This window comes from Trichoplusia ni, chromosome 12 (genome assembly GCF_003590095.1).
Source record: "Trichoplusia ni isolate ovarian cell line Hi5 chromosome 12, tn1, whole genome shotgun sequence".
NCBI lineage: Eukaryota > Metazoa > Arthropoda > Insecta > Lepidoptera > Noctuidae > Trichoplusia > Trichoplusia ni.
This window is the reverse complement of record NC_039489.1, coordinates 12,641,512-12,658,917: the sequence shown is the minus strand read 5'-3', so window position 1 is coordinate 12,658,917 and position 17,406 is coordinate 12,641,512. Positions and strand designations below refer to the sequence as shown.

Genomic DNA, 17,406 nt, shown 5'->3' with positions numbered 1-17,406 from the left:
CCACGCACTCGCCGCGTTGTCGCACTGTAAACGTTGCTTATAAGTTACTCGAATGCCTATTCCGGAAAGACGCTAGTGTGAAGAGCCATTTGATCGGAACTATGTTTTCTTTGTCAATTATCGTAGGTATGCTATAAAATAATATTTTTTTCTCTTGGGCCCCCATTGGTCTCTTAATCAGCAAATATCAATTGAGTTGACTATTGTGCTCGTGGTTGCCTTGCGGTTTTATGCATGGAGCATGGATTTGTATGAACGACATACAGGTTCAAACCCAAAGCAGGTAAAGTAACAAAGTGGTTTTTTCAAAGTTATATATGTACTTTCTAAATATTCTAAGACACGACTGAGAAACGGTAAAGAAAAACATCATGAGGAAACCTGGATTCTTAGTATTGGAATTATTCTCAAACCTTAATTTTACGGTTATCATCATCATCATCATCATCTCAGCCTATCGCCGTCCACTGCTGAACGTAGGCCTCCCCCAAAGAGCGCCAACCATCCCGGTCCAGGGGCAGCCCGCATCCAACCGCTGCCAGCCACCTTCTTCAAATCATCGGTCCGGCATATTTTCGGTATATTTTACGGGTATAGGCTGGTATTATTTATTTAACATTGTAACAATCGAAGTGCTCTAATATTTTCAAACACTAACACTGAGTTGACCGCTCTACGCTGTGAACTACGCTATCTTGCTTCTACAACTGTTCAGCCTATTTTAAGAGTCAGGCTCCACAGAAAGAGCAGCAGTGCGCGGCTGACATAATAGCATCACTCTGGAAGGCTCGTACTACTTGGCAGCTCTTTGCCTTCAAATGACTATGAACATTTCTTCTCGTCCAAAAGATTCAAAATCATTTGTGTTTTTTCCCCTCGTAAAGACGCTGCCGGTCGCTGCTTCTTCAATGTGAATTGACCCTAAGTTTTATTAACAATTAAGCACAATTATCAGATCAGGAAGTCTATAAACCTCTATTTTAGTTACTATCTGATGTTTCTCTAACAAATTAAATTTTAAAAGCAACATTTAAAAAAATAATTAATAAGATATACATATTTTGTACCTGAATACATATTTGTTATACGGAATCCTAAACAGCCGCATCGATATCTGTTTTTTTTCTCGTTCTAAAGCCATTTATACTTGCGTTTAGTACGAGTCGGCTGCGTCAGTCTTTTCAGCCCATCTGATTAATAATTCAATGAGTTCAGAGGTTCTACATTCATTCATATGCATACTCATAGGAGCTACGTATCATCCACAGTCTTCAGTGCCTACCCGTTAGTTTTAAGTGATAGACGATACTTGACGTACTGGCAGAAAAATAATATAAAATTTTAATATCACAAAAATGTATCAAGACAACGAAGTTGGCGCCAAATTGGAGAAGAACAAATTCGAGTCGTCTATCAGTGAATTGAAGAAGAAAACTTTTGTATCGCAAGCTGATATACAGAGCTATGGTAAGTTTTGAGGCGATATTTAATTGACATATTATTTGGTACTTGGGCTTTTTAATCAAAGGGTTATCTACAGAAATTATACATATCTATCTATTATACATTCCTAATGCCATGTACCAGTGGTACTAATTGAAGCATGCGCAACCATTTCTTCAATTTCGGCAATGTGGTTTGTTCAAGTCTGACATACCCCTACGCTATGGCCGCGTCTTCTAGACACGCGGCTTTTTACCCCGTAATCGAATAAAAAGAAGCATACTAATTATATTAGGTAGGTGTTTTAATAAAAATATTTTTGTTGATAAATATTAGGAATTAGTCAAATCTAGGATTTGCGTTTTCGTTGGGTGTTAAAGGAAGCTATGCGCTACGAACTAAAGACTAGAAAATTATTAAACAAAATAAATACGTTTAAAATATATATAGTTAATATTATAATGTTTTATTATTTATAACAATTACTATAATTCATTACAGTTGAAAAGTCACTTATGATAATTAATTGCTTTATGACAAAAATAAAATTGCAGTCAAATGTAAACAATGAAAATTTACATACGAAACAAAGAAATGTCAGCAGAAATTATTAATTCTTCATTACGGACTGTTATTTTTTATAATTAATTCAATTATTTGTTTTTAATACTTTTTCATTAATGTACGTTAGTAATTATTCTAGCGCTGAGTGTGTCAAACACGATAAAATCTTAGTACCATCCTAATTCTCTTACGCCCAGGAAAATACGCGGAAAATTCTGATCTCGAAAACATCTGCCATAAATATTAAATAAGCAAACAAATAAAAAGTTTGAAAGACACTACTAAATTCATTAAAATGATGTAAGTACTGTTTTCTATTTATTTTATAACTTTAACGGCTCTTATGGTACCGAATTCAAATGTGCATTAGGTGTGATTAGGTACTTCGCATTGTAAATACAAATAATACTATGAAAGAATTTAAACCGACAAGACTCGAAACCGGGACTCCTGGCTATACTCGTCAGTCGCTTAACCCACTAAGCTACCAAGAATACCAATATTTTTTGCTTCGCATCGCTTCCTGCATTCAAAGTAATAAAGAAAGCTATATATTATTTATATTTGAATATGAATACTTCGGTTTCGGAAACCTGATAAATTCACTATTATGTTTTCCATGTACGAGCGTAAGTACTGCAAATTATGTCGCCCTCGCGCTAAGCTAGCAACTTTTTTGTAAGCCTCGATGCTGGTCTGAGGTGGATACAGGCGAGGTGCACAGTATAGTATAAGATTATAGAGGAGGCGTATGTCTGAGGGCTGGAATGATGATGATACTTCAATAGATACGAAGCTTTACTGATTAGAATGACTAATAGGCACATAAAAGTACATCATTCTTATGTAATCAATTTCTTTTATCATAAATTTGAATTTCATTTGAAGTTTCATTTCAAAAACAAATTATGAGTTTAATTTAGACTAGTATAACTGTAAGCTCAACAAAAAGAATTAAGCTAAAGAATTTAAACGAAACGTACTAATCCTTAGATCTACTGGACCTGTTTACAAAAACTTGTTTCATTAATTAAACAAATTGTTTCTTTTTTATTTACTGCCATTAGAGTTCCACTCAAGCATGAGGTCTCCCATTCCTCCTTCCATTTATCCGAAGTCTATGGCTGTTAAACGAAATGTTAAGTGAAACAACCGGCTTGCTATCCACGCAACATTATTATAATTCACAATTTAAATATACGCTTACCCATTTCGCTGGCGTTACGTATATTCATAATTAATTACACCGTAGTGTAAGTGACCGTAAACTAGTTTGATTTAACAAGAACTTACAATTACAATAGAATGCCCTTTGACTTGCTAACAGTAACGTATGCGGACCAAGAATAGTTAGTAGGTGATAATAATAATAGTAACAGCTTTTGGAAACGTATCGCGATGGCACATGTGGACCTTATATTTTGGGTGTTGAGGTGAGAAATTAATGATTTCAGTCTAGAACAATAATAATACGGTGGGTATATGTCGGACTTGAACCAAATAAAGACACCCTGATCTTAAGAGTGACTTTTGACAGAGCTGCAAGATCACTTTTGCGTGTATTGCGACACGCTAGCACGAGTCAGTCCTTATATTATCACGTCTGCTGGAGTTAGTCTTTACATTATGACGGCTTCTATAGAGATGGGTGTCAAGTGTTCCTATACGAATTAGACGAGAGCGAGTGGAATTTCTCATCTGTATCCGCCGTAGTCTGTCCGCTGGTCAACCAGATTAGATTAACCAGAGTAATGGTTTGGCCATTCTGTTGCCTGTGAGCCCGACCTTAAAAGGCCTGAGGTCTGCCACCTCATTTTCAACTTACATAATATATTGTTGCATTTGTGAAAGAGATATGCTGAACCATGCCGTCTCGATCAGCTAATCTTATAGTAACATGATTTCCAGGGGAAAGCTGTGTAACTCCTGAATATCAGGAAGCTTACCGCCGCTCAATAGATGACCCTGAAGGCTTCTGGGGTGAAGTGGCCCAAGAGCTGAAGTGGACCAAGCCATGGGAACGTGTGCTGGACAACAGCAACCCTCCTTTTACGAAATGGTAAGTAATATTAGTAATAGTATCCAAGAAATATTGGTTCGTAATTTTTACTTTATCTCGTAAACAAAAAATGAAGGCACTACAGTGATTCATAAGCTCGTGTAACGTCACTTACCAGTACGCTTTTACCAACAAGTGATATTACTAGCTTAATTTTCCTAACTTTTTAATGAGTTGATAAAATGATAAATACTTATTTAACGTTTTATGATAATCTGTCTCACGGACTATTATAGATATAGTACTTGGTCCCATACTTTCATCAAGTTTGGCGAAATAGTTCTTTATTTGAATTCCCTTGTATATTTTTGTTGTTAAATCAATATTATAATCATTGTGAACATAATCTTCTTAGCAATACTAAGTTTGCTTATTAGCACTTAGTTTTTTTTGTAAGTATTGACTAACACTTTTTTTTTAATGTTCATTGTTAGTTCCTCTTCAAACTTGTACTTACTGTCAGACTAACGTTTTTTCGTCTAAAATACCGCATTTATGTAAAAAAAAATAACTAATCCTGGTCTCGCCCAAGACACCCAGACTCTGAACAAGCAATCATGAATCACGCAATTTCATGACCTACGCGGGTATCGAACTCACGACACGTCGCGCACAGTGGGTTTGACGCGGTGACCTTAACCACTCGGCTATCCGTGACGTCTTTTATGAGTTGTTTTATATTTTTTTTAATGACTGTCAAAATGACGGTCATGTCATTAATTAATTCTAAAATCTTGTTTTCGTATGGTTCATGTATAACTGTGAAGTTTTTTAACCCTTGAAAAATTCTTAAATATGCTGCTTTTCTAACAATGTTTTCCTTTATCAATTTTATCAAGTGATAAATACTTCGAAATACGCGCATGAATTCGAAAAAGCATTGGTGCGTCCCAGGATTTGAACCTCCAACCTTTGGCTTGGCAGTCCAACGACCATACCACTAAGCTACCAGTCTTTTTTCCAAAATATATTTTTGCATCATCAGTATTTTGTTTTGTTCGTGTGGTTGACGTTTTTTTGTATCACAGCAGTATAATGATAACTAAATAACAGCCATGTTAATACACGGCTGTCAATTAGTTATTAACTTGGCGACACGCCACCAAAACAGTATTTGCATGCAAATTAATTCATATTTCTTACACAATTACCAAGTTCCGAGATTACGAAACATCTTTCGATTTTACAAATTATTTTAAATATACTTAAAAATCTTTATGAGAAAATTGTATTTTTTTTGCATCAACTAGAGATGGATTTAAGTCGACAAATAAAGATAATGATGTACTTATCTAGAATACATCTTTTAATTAAATATAGGTAAAGATAAGTTGATCTCACGTAAACAATGTACCTACTTGGCCTTCAATAAATAACAGATATTATTTTTTAGTTTTTCATATTTAAACTAAGTAAACAAAACCTAACTGGGATTAACTGCGATAAGAAAAGACCATCGGATTACTTTTTTAAAGCGACTCCCACTCCCAATGCAATTTACAACTACCTATATAAAACGGCTGGACCGATTTTTTTTTTAAATTTTAATTGATTGATTTTTTAAATCTATTAATCGATCCTACTTCGGCAGGTTTATCTATTAACCATAATTTAAGTGAGACCTATCCCACAGGTGGGTAGGCGGCGAGCTGTCAGTATGCTACAACGCAGTGGACCGCTTCGTGGAAAACGGCAAGGGGGACCAGGTTGGCACTGGTCCACGACTCACCCTTGACAGACACCGTCAGGAAAATCACTTACTATGAGATTAAAGAACAGGTAAGCTGACTTAGCGTGACCTTCAGGTGTTAAGATGGCGTTGATCATTGGGACCTATCTAATAACTTTAGATCAGTTTTTGAAAGCATGATCTTTTGATGGTCCTGTCAAAACTTGTGAGTATCAAACTTTGGGTCTGTCACAATGTGACAGCTAAATACAAGGAGTAGAGCAGCATCTCAACTTCCACACCTTCAATCATATCACTCTAAAACGTGGCAGTAGACCCTCAGACATAATTATCTTCTGTCTAACCTCAAAGGTCCCTGAAAATGAATATTGATCAGCTCAAGCTCAGGTTGTAGAAACTTTGTGCAGTGACCTCCGGAATGCCTTTGATAAGCCTTTTAATCTAGTTCATCAAATGTCCTTTTGGCAGGAGCCTAACTCTCCTACCAAAAGTACCAAGTATACCTTTCATTCATATATATCCCCTGGCAAGGTATCTCGCTTGGCCGGCAAGCTGACGGAGATGGGTGTGACGCGAGGATCCCGAGTGCTGATCTACATGCCGCTCATACCGGAGGCCATGATGGCCATGCTGGCCACCAACAGAATTGGGGCTATACACTCAGTTGTGTTTGGAGGTAATATATTAAGGTTCCTCTTGGTAACATATAAATTCAAATCATATAGTTGATAATCTCAGCTCATGGTGGGGTGGGCCATTGTGTAACATTGGATTTTTCAAAGTCCGGGCCCCTGTCTTTTACTCAAGGTATGATAATCGAAATAATTATAAAATAAAATTGAAATCTAGCTTACTCTTTCAGACGATTAATAATTTATTAAGATATTGGATCCATTGTAATTTTATTAGTGAAAATATATTGTACTCTGTGCTGGTTTGAATCTCTCAATAAAATAGTTCTACAAATAATTATGTCTTACAACGCATTATAAACTTTAAGTAACTTTTAAAAATTAACTTACGCAAAGCTTTATGAATAATTATAAATATAATCAGTGGGCTGCTATAAATACATAAAATATGAAAGTACTCTGAAGGGCGTCTGTCTAGACTTACTTTTAATGAATATTCTGAAACAAGTTAAGTCCAGAATTTCTCAAACGATATTGCGTGAGACTGAAATAAAATACAACTCTAAAATACACGAAAAAAATATAACTTCTCTTTTAAGAGTAGCTACCTAATGTCTTAAATTCGTATTTGACAAAAATGTATCCCGGGAATCACCTTAACTCTCTCTCGTTTCTCTGTGTCTTCCAAAAACCTGTCCTTAGCCATCTTTCAGTGACTCCTCGCCACCGTCGGTGCCTTCATCTACGTCTCCTGCATAAGGACTAACAATCTAAAACCATGTTTACCATCCAGGTTTTGCCGCGAGGGAACTCCGAACAAGGATAGAGCACGCTGAACCTACTGTCATCATAGCGGCCAGCTGTGGGGTGGAGCCAAACAAAATCGTCAGGTATGCTGTAATTCAAGATGTTATGAGAGAGATAAGAGTGGGGAGGCCTTTGCCCAGCAGTGGGATATTTCAGACTAGTCCTATTTGTGATGTTAAAATTAAACTTACATTTAGTATTCTCTCCATTTTTACAATGCACTTATCATGGTTTCTTTAAAAACAAAAAACGTGTTTGTGAATGACTTCATATAAGTTTTTTTTTAAATACATGCGATAGACTCCAAATCTTCAATATAATTATGTATAATACTCATACCAGCCTATATACGTCTGTTCTGAGCATGAGCCTCATCCCGCATAAGTAATGCTTAAGCATTTATCACCACGCTAGCTCATTGTGGGATAGCGATTTCAGATTCCATTTAGAATTTAGAATTTTAGAATCTTGGATTCCGCACAATGTTATCCTTCACCGTTTGTCAGTGGTGTCTTCGAATAATTAAGAAAGAACACATAATTTTCCCGCGTTTTTATATAAAGTGGGTTTGTTTGTGTGTCGTTCCGGTTGGATTTTTGCTCCTCAATTTTGAGGCACTTACCGATAAGCTTGCAGAATGAAATTTTCAGGGTAGCTTTAAACCCGATGACAAAGCAAATTAAAACTATCAAAACGGCTGGACCGATTTTGTTAAAATTTTAATAGAGTGGCATTTCAAAACGTGGGTGTTTAGATTTTTTAGACCTATAATTTTTTTGAAAATTTCATTAGGACTTTGCCAGATTTGAGATAGTCCTGTACCTTGTGCATACAAATAAATGAATATTATCACAAGTCGTCCGCGACTACCGATATTGTTATAGTTCATTGTTAATGTCACTTTACTATTTACGCATAACTTGACCTTATAGGGCATCACATTGGAGAACTACGGCATAAGTTAACTGCGTCGATGAACTTTCTTCGTGTATTTGGGTTACTTTGTATCACATTAAATATATTTTCGAGTTCTTAATGATTTACGTATTTTATGCAGTGATGAGCAAAACGTTGCTTGCCTTTACGGGAGTCGTGGAGCGTTTTTCAGGCAATGTGTCCTAAGTCAAGATAACGTTGAAAGTAAAGTTATGAAGACTTTTGTAACTCACAAAGCCATTAAACAATTTTTCTACTTTTGTATCTATTCCAGCTGTTTTTTTATTTGACCCAAAGATTGACTGGTAGATAATGCCTTGCGTCATTATTTCCACCGTATGAACCATAAGTGTACATGAAAGTTTAAATAACATATAAATAAATTTTCTCCTCCTAGATACAAAGACATTCTTGACGAGGCTCTCTGCCAGTCTGAACACCAGCCTGCAGCCTGTATCATTTACCAGCGGCGGCGCGTACTGGAGTGTAGCCTGGAGCCAGGCCGCGACATCACCTGGGAACAGGCCATGGAGTCCGACCCTGTGCCCTGCGTGTCCGTCGAGGCTAACGAACCGCTTTACATTTTATATACGTCAGGTAAGGAAGTGACTTACGACCTACGGCCACCGTAAGGTCGGGCCTGCCGGTGGCAGGGAGGGCACCCTGACACTCGATCAGCCAGCAGGCCAAGAAGGAGACGGGCGCGTCGTCCTGCGCACCCGTTTTTATGAGGAGTGAGGGGTGGGCCTTTTACACCCATCCCTTGAGAAGGAGTCCAAAGGACTAGAGCCAGCCAGAGTCGCGCAGAGTATGCGCGAGCGATCCCGTGACTCTGGCTAAAGCAGTAGAAGGGGCCCGGGGTGTTTTTAGTCGGTGGAAGTCCGACATATCCCCACGCCGTGCCCTCGACGTGGGTTGAAGACATTAGCGTTTCACCCCGGAAAAAAAAAAAAAAAAAAAAAAAAAAGGTAAGGAAGTGACTTATGGCATGACCTGTTCTGGTTTTATTTTATTAATAACGTCAAAAATTTTCCTTACATTTAAGGGATGCACTCTGTAGTTATGCAATGGAAAAAATGTTGACTAAAGTTTGCATTGGTATCGTAAAGTCATGGGAATTTTCAGTTGGAAGATGCTTGCTACGTTCGGAATAATTTATCCTATAAATCCTTTTAAGAACAAAGCCTTTAGACAAAGCAAAAATTCGTCTGTGTATGTTCAAAATATTGGCGCAAAATTTCGCACGTTGGCAGAAACGAGTTACAAAATTACAAATTAATTTAGTATTAGGTACAATAGGCATGGTCAATGCTATCGACCTTTAGTAAAAGTAAAACAATCACGCCAGTCACGTGCCCACAGCACACAAAATTCCGCCAATTGTTATTTAATTGAAAACCATTGTTCTGCTTGGTAAATTATAATTGATAATCATGACACGTTTTGGCATTAATTGTGTTATTTTAGCATATTCGGTGCGACACGTTGGAAAAGCGTGGTTTGTTGGTCGTTGTTGTTTTTTGCTAGATTTTCTTTTGTATGTATTTTCGCTTCACCAATGAAGAGCAAACAGGCTAATTTATTGTTCTGTGATTGATAAAATGATAAGTGAGGTATTTAAAGATGTACTGATGCTTAAAAAGAAGTCAATAGGCTATAAAATGTGAGCGAATGCTGTTCTTGGTCTTTAGATACCTACTCTTTCTCATATAAGAAACAAAAAGAGAAAAATATTTTTTTTATTCTTATTCTCTGGTTGTTTCTCCAATATTCGTTCCCTCACACGTGTATTGGTCCCAGCCGTTATTCGAACCCGCAACTCATTGCCAACCTCAGAAGTTTACGTTATCATCAACAACGCAGCTTTTCTATTAAACTGACAACCCAATATAACCTCTACTTCAAATCTTAAGACTTGAATTCCCTGATCAGGCACAACAAGCGCACCAAAAGGCATCCAGCGCCCATGTGGTCACGCGGCCGTGCTGTGCTGGTCCTTACGCCAGGTGTACGGGCTGAAGCGCGGCGTGTGGTGGGCCGCGTCAGACCTCGGATGGGTGGTCGGACACTCCTACATATGCTACGGTCCCCTCCTGGCGGGAGTCACGTCAATCCTCTATGAAGGGAAACCAGACAGGACCCCCGATCCTGGACAGTATTTTAGGTGAGTTTTATGTTCTTTTTGGCGAAAGATTTGGTAATGGTTGACTAACTTGTGAATTTCGCTAGTTGCATCAAAGAAGATTTTATAATTAAGGGAACAGGAATGGTTAATAATCGTCTTGTCAAATGCTAAGGCTATGCGTGTTACAAATTATTGAACGTAGATATTTTTAAGGCTCCAATTCGACAAAAACTAATATTGATTAAACTTTTTTGTTTTTTGTATAGGCTTATGCCCTTTCTTGATACCTTCTTTGTAATAACGTTCTCAGAATATCGATTCTTTCGTCCAATATTAACTTTATGATCTTCGTCCAGGATTATAGAACAGCATCGAGTGAACGCCCTCTTCACGATCCCCACTGCCATCAGAGTGTTGAAGCGAGCTGACCCCAACGCCAAGTACGCCAGGAGATACTGCAACAAATCACTAAAGACTGTCTTCATTGCCGGCGAACACTGCGACCAAGATACCAGGGTAAGTACTAAAAGAGCAATGTATTGTTGTGAAACTTATGACGTATTACGTTTGAATATTTCTCGTTGAAAGTGGACGATTTAAGAACTGCTAAAACTGCAGCCGAAGATAGATCTCGATGGCGTGCAATTGGGGAGGCCTACGTCCAGTAGTGGACGAATATGGGCTGACGATGATGATGATGAAAACTGCTAAGATCTATATACATCTAGGTATAATTTCTACGTTAAGAAGAATTCAGTTTATTATAAACTCCTAAGTTACCAAGTCCTAATAAGTTACACGTTATAAGATTCAATAGGATCCAGGATTTTAATTAATCTGAAAGTGCTAATAGACCTCTAATTTATTTTTGCCACACTCGTACTTGAAACGGGTTAAATTTGTCTCTTGAATTGTTTCTAGCAGTCCAAAAGTTTTTGTATAATTCTGCTGTACGTGTATGTCACTAATCTTCTCCTAAATAGCTGGACCGATGTTGATATATTCTTTGTACGCGTTCTGGTGGCGCCTTTGATGGTTTGAATTCACAAATCCGCGGTACATAGTTCTTCGAATCAGCTAGTGTCATAAACAAACCATTACGTAAATATATAATATCTACCTATTTTAATATGATTACGCATTACATGTAAATGAAAATGAACAGGTATGTTGGTACAATATACGCTAAAGATGGCGAAATATATTTAAAAGACAAGATTTATCGATGCATTGACAAACTTACAAATAAAGCAATTTTAATAATCTTGGTTATAACAGACTTATATACAAATTAATGTCAAAGAAGACACAAGAGACTTTACTAGACATGAGTGATCGTTTTGTTAGAAACCACTTCTTATTCAATGCTAATTCGCTATTCAATCATAATGTTAAACTTTTGCAAAATAAAGTGATTTGAAAGTGACTTAAGAATTTCAAATAATAATGTCAAAATAAATTTTGAATTTTGAAACATAATTTTTCTATTTCGCATTTTCCAATACTTATTTTTTCACTGATATAATAGAAATAATAGAACCACCTACAAATGCGACTGCGTTTTAAATCTTAACTATAACTTAAATGATTTTCTGGTGCAAAATTGAATTAAAGAATCTTTTTTTTTTTTGGAAAACGAAACTCTAATTCAACATTACTTAGGTAACGCTAAGTATTTTGAAAAATTCGTGTGATTAAAATACTTTTAAAAAGTATACATTTTATCTACATAGGTATACTTTATACAGTCAAGATAAAAATGAAACCGCCACATGCAATTAAAAAATAAATATTCCCATAAAATATTTACAGTTTTTACCCATATCATAATATGGCGTAATCCATACAATTTCACTTACCATTCACGTTGAACATTTGAATACTATTCTCCTTGAAACGCACGTCATTGAATAGCGAACAGTAAATTAAGTAAATGAATGCGTTCATGTAAGTGTCATGTTAACCTATGACTCGCCCTCGCTACTGCTAGCATTGTCACCGCGTTATAGAGAAATCAGTATAGCTTCCGTTATAATGTAGTTATGATATAAAGTTACGATAATAGTTTTAAAGATATTACAACGCCAAGGATAAAAAGTAAAAACGAAATCCTATAACTGAGGTACCGCTAATAGCACGTGATACATTCAGCATAGATGTATTTTGATGTCCAGTTTATCTGTCTGCCCGTCAGATCGTCGGTTCGTCTATTCGTCTGTCCGCATGCATAGGTCATAATGCTGTATCATTGTAACTCATACACGGTGATAGCTAAGCAGTTGCAATTTAGACAGATGATTTAGTTGAGTTGCCGCTCTACAAAAATCAATGCTAAAAATGGAGATCAAGATTATACAACGAATGTAATGGTCTTAAATTTGTTAGGTGACAAATATATTTGTGGTTTTAAACAACCTAAAACAAATCTGCTGTGTTGGCTTACTTTAGCAAGTGGTAATTTTAGCAACTGATAATTATTTTTTAAAACGAACATGAATATTCGAAAATTTATAAGTGTCTTCTAAGATTCAAATCTACAGTAGGTATACCATTACCTAGGCTATCACTATATTTTATATAAAATGAGGAGTAAAATAAAATAAATAACTTATCTATTAATAGTGAAGCACAAAACATCTGACTGCGGACATTAATCATTTGTGTGATCTGCACCAAAAATTGTTATACAAAGCAATTGTTCCATATGTTTTCAATTATTTTTAATGCAATTGTTTCCCTCCAGCAATGGGCGGAGCGTGTGATCGGCGTCCCCATCCTGAACCACTGGTGGCAGACGGAGTCAGGCTCTCCGATCACCGCGCCCTGCATGGGCTACGGCGTGAAGGCTGTACCGCCGCACTCCGCTGGATACCCTGTACCAGGATATGACAGTAAGTATTCAGAACTTGACTGCATAGATAGCCGAGAGGATATGTCACCGCGTGAAAGCGTGACGCCGTGCGTGGCGTGTCGCGGGTTTGATCCCCACGTAGACATTTGACATGTGACATGAAATCACCTCGCGACAAATAGATTGAATTCTTTAGAGCGGGAGTTATTGTGCGGGGCTATGCCGCAGTTCTACCTAATAAAACTGTTGATTTTGAGCCTTTCCCTAAGATCTGGTACTACGGGAAGAAAACAATCGCTTAATAGGACTCTTGTCGTTTTAGAAGAGCAGTGTTTGTGCGGATGCACTGGATGACAAGAAACATAATTTCAAACGTTGTTCTGTGCTGAACCGGGATGCGACAATCGCAAATACTTTCTGCACTCTCCCATCAATTTTGTCACTCACGTTCTTTATATAATTTCCAACTTCTACAGTTAAATAAATTACTTAGGTGTTAATTTAAGTAAGACGCTTCGTTCTCTACATTTCTATTATCCAGATTCTGAAAACACCTAACCTTGCCTACTTTTTCAGTTCGCACCCTTAAAGAGGACGGCACAGAGTGTGACCCTGGCGAGGTCGGCAGGTTGGTGATCAAGCTGCCGTTGCCACCAGGCTTCGCCTCCACTCTCTGGCAAGCCGACCAACGGTTCAAGGAGACCTACTTCGAATCATATCCGGTAAATACAATAGGATAATTTGTACGGAAACAAAAGCTAGACACTTCGATTTGTGCATCGAAAATCGTGGGGATTTTCTCTCAATTGATGGGAGACCATCCATTCTGATATGATAATGAGATCCTCCGATTTTCGGAAGGCATGTTTATTTAGTTTTTATTTTTTTGTTAATTGTGGTTCCCGGCTGATATTTAATACATCTTTGACAGTCTTTGCAGTATGACTAGCAGACAGATCCTTCTAATTACCCATTAGAAGAATCTGTCTGCTAGTCATACTAAGGGGTATCGTGTTGTTCTTAGTTGCACACACAAGGCAGATAATTTCGCCCTTCAGTTAAAAAAGTGATAGGAAAAGAAAATTTTAAATTATTTATTTTAGTTAGGAGTACCTAAATCTTCCTTGCTCAAATCAACAGATTATATTTTCTGACTATTATACTAAAATCCCTGGCGAAAACGTTATTGAGACGTAACAATTAAAAATCTTTTGTCTCTGTTTTTTAAAGCATATTAAACATAACCTTTAATTATTAAATGCTAATATAATATCTTAATTGTATTTTTTAAACATGGGAGCTAAATATCATTGTATATATTATGGACCTTGGGATGGTAATCTGCACTTTATTTAATTAATGCTATAGGGTTAAATGGCTAAATATCTACTTAGAAATAAAACTTTTAAATACAAAACTAAAATTTAATGATAATTATGAATCATAAAAAAAATCACGTACACTTTACAATTAAAACAAGAATGGGTGCTAAATATTAAAACATGTTAGGTTCTAAGATCTGTAATTACCTACAGATCATAAAAACAACGCAAATTATTTTGTTATATCTTGTATTTAATTAATGAAGTAACTATTTTTTTCACCTTCTGTGACAATGCTTGCGTATTACGTACATACGTCAAATATTTTTTTTAAATTGTAATGATCGTCTGATTAATGTGGTATCCAAACACAAATTGAGTAAAACGGGGTGAATAGAGTTTCAAGGGGTGAATAGAGAATAGTGTTTTTTAGGGGGTTACATGAATATTTTCTTACATTAAATGCTTAGACACAGTTACTTTATAAAATACTTCTGAGTTTGCGTATAATCTTTATGCTTTGTCTAGTTAAACGTCCAAATTTTAATAAAACCTCTGTTTCTATCCACCCCAAAAAACCCTCTATTCACCCCGTTTTACGGTACTTGATTTTAGTTTAACAAATCGCCTTTACTGCTAACCTAATGCTTACGTGTCTTTAATGTCAGAATGTATGCAGACACTACAAAAAACTTGTGGGTCCTTTTATTTCTGACTGTGCATCTGATCTCTAGAACAAATGTCCCGATTTTGAATTAGTTTATATTTGAAGATATTGTTAGTCGAGAGTAATATTGAGCCCTATATCACAAAAACCCATGATAGAGAAATGGTTTTATAAAAAGCGAAGTACATATTTATATAAACTCTCTAGATGAAGGTTTTAAATGAAAAATATTGACTAGTGGAATACTAGTTTCTATTGCTAATTTCAAATCCCAAAGTGTTGGGAGCTTATCATCGGCCTAGCCTTTTCCCAACTATGTTGGGGTCGGCTACCAGTCCAACCGGTTACAGCTAAGTACCAGTGTTTTACAAGGAGCGACTGCCTATCTGACCTCCTCAACCCAGTTACCTGGGCAACACGATACCCCTTGGTTAGACTTGCTGTCAGACTTTTTTCAGCTTCTGACTATCTGTGACAGCTTGTGACTATCTAACGTGCCTTCCGAAACACGGAGCTTATGTATAGATTTTAATCTATCTCATCATCACCGGAGTAGCCATTTCCCAAGTACAGCGTTGGCTCCCAGCACTTCACATAGAGCGCTTGCGGCTTGCATAACCATGCCCGTTGCTCGAGCAACACGTTGTCCTTTATTAAGACTTTCTGGTTCCTGTCTACGACCGTAATGACTGACAAAAATGGACAAAGACAGCTGGGATCTAAAATTACATCTACTTATACAATTATAACACCATATTTGACTAATTACAGGGCTACTACGATACTCAAGACGCTGGCTGGATCAGCTCTGACGGTGCGGTGTGGGTGGTAGCGCGGGCTGATGACGTCATCAACGTGGCGGGTCACCGCCTGTCCACCGCGGCCCTGGAGGACGTGGTGCTGCGACACGCGAGGATAGCTGATGCTGTGGTGGTCGGTGCTCCCGACGCGACCAAGGGGGATGTGCCGCTGTGTCTGTATGTGATGAGACCTCCCCAAGATGGTATGTGGTCAATCCTTTTCCATTAAAGTATCTGGTCTGTCTCTAGAAATGTAGGTTAACCGATCAAACTTAGAATCGTGATTTTTGTAGATACAGATTTCAAATGCAGTTGATAAGTAGGTAGATACTATAAATCCGTCCAAATTCTTACAAAAAGTTGTTAGCTATCCACTATTGGATATATAAACAATTTCTTTCTTTCCAAATATTATCTTATTGAAAATCTAACATTTACTACTTCCATTTTACCAGATGAGGAAATAGTCGCCGAAGACACAGTGACCCAAGAACTGATCGCTCTCGTGCGACACCTGATTGGTCCTATTGCTGCGTTCCGGAAAGCGGTAGCAGTTCCCGCGCTCCCAAGGACCAGGTCCGGAAAGGCTCTCCGAGGCGCCATCGCCAAGCTAGCGAGATCCCAACTTGTCAAACTGCCATCGACAATAGAAGATCACACAGTCTTCGGCGAAATAAAACTCGCGTTGCAAAAGTTCGGCTACGCGATCGACGCGCCGGACCCAGAGTTTTAATTTAATTTAATCTAGTTTGGAATTGTAATGATTTATTTATTTGATTTCTTTTTTTAGTTTTCACTGTGATAGAATGATAACTGTTCAGCTTTCTGTTTTTTTTATTAAGATAAACGAAGGTGCAGTCATGGTTATAACTTACTTTGATAAATTCACTAATCATTTGCAATAATACAATTATTATTATGAATCAAAAGTTATTTTCCATGAAATAAAATTTAATTTATGCTCGTTTCTTTGTGATAGTAGGGACATGCAATTCTTTGAACTTATGATGAATTCATAATGTACCAGGTATTTATTTTTAAGTAGGTATGGTTAAAATTATTAAGTAGAATAAGTTATTTTAAGTATTGATTCCAAAAATACGTAAAATGTAATACGTAAATATATAGTGTAAGGAACTTAATAAACATTATTTTATTTTCTATGCACAAAAAAACATGCAAATATCTGCAAATTAGATTTGGGTGAATGCTATAAAAATATGTAATATAACGCGTACTATTAAAGTAACATTTACTTATGAGTATGATCACATCATACACAAATACATTTCCATATTTATTTATCTGCATTGAAATAAAGCTATTTTATGAATTTAACATGTAAAAAGTGAAGTTTTACATTTTAGTATGTAAAAAGCGATGCTGTAAATTAAACACAATAATAAATAGTTCTTCAAAAATTGTTGTTTATTTTCTGACAAAAAATAATTGCGATGGATCATGTTGTTTTGGATTCATAAGCACATCAATCCCTGGTATATTAAGACTA

The 17,406-nt window shown here is 36.7% G+C and overlaps 1 protein-coding gene across 1 annotated transcript; it reads left to right on the top strand.

Annotated features, from left to right (window-relative positions):
* Positions 1–535: 535 nt before the first annotated feature.
* On the top strand, positions 536–17,355 carry LOC113499221 (acyl-CoA synthetase short-chain family member 3, mitochondrial-like). The gene is given in 13 exon segments (XM_026879613.1): positions 536–1,467; positions 3,916–4,066; positions 5,700–5,772; positions 5,774–5,845; positions 6,288–6,432; positions 7,182–7,278; positions 8,529–8,728; positions 10,064–10,295; positions 10,613–10,772; positions 13,000–13,147; positions 13,684–13,829; positions 15,868–16,099; positions 16,352–17,355. Coding segments are annotated over 13 exon segments (2,046 nt in total). The 5' UTR covers positions 536–1,355; the 3' UTR covers positions 16,630–17,355.
* Positions 17,356–17,406: the final 51 nt, after the last annotated feature.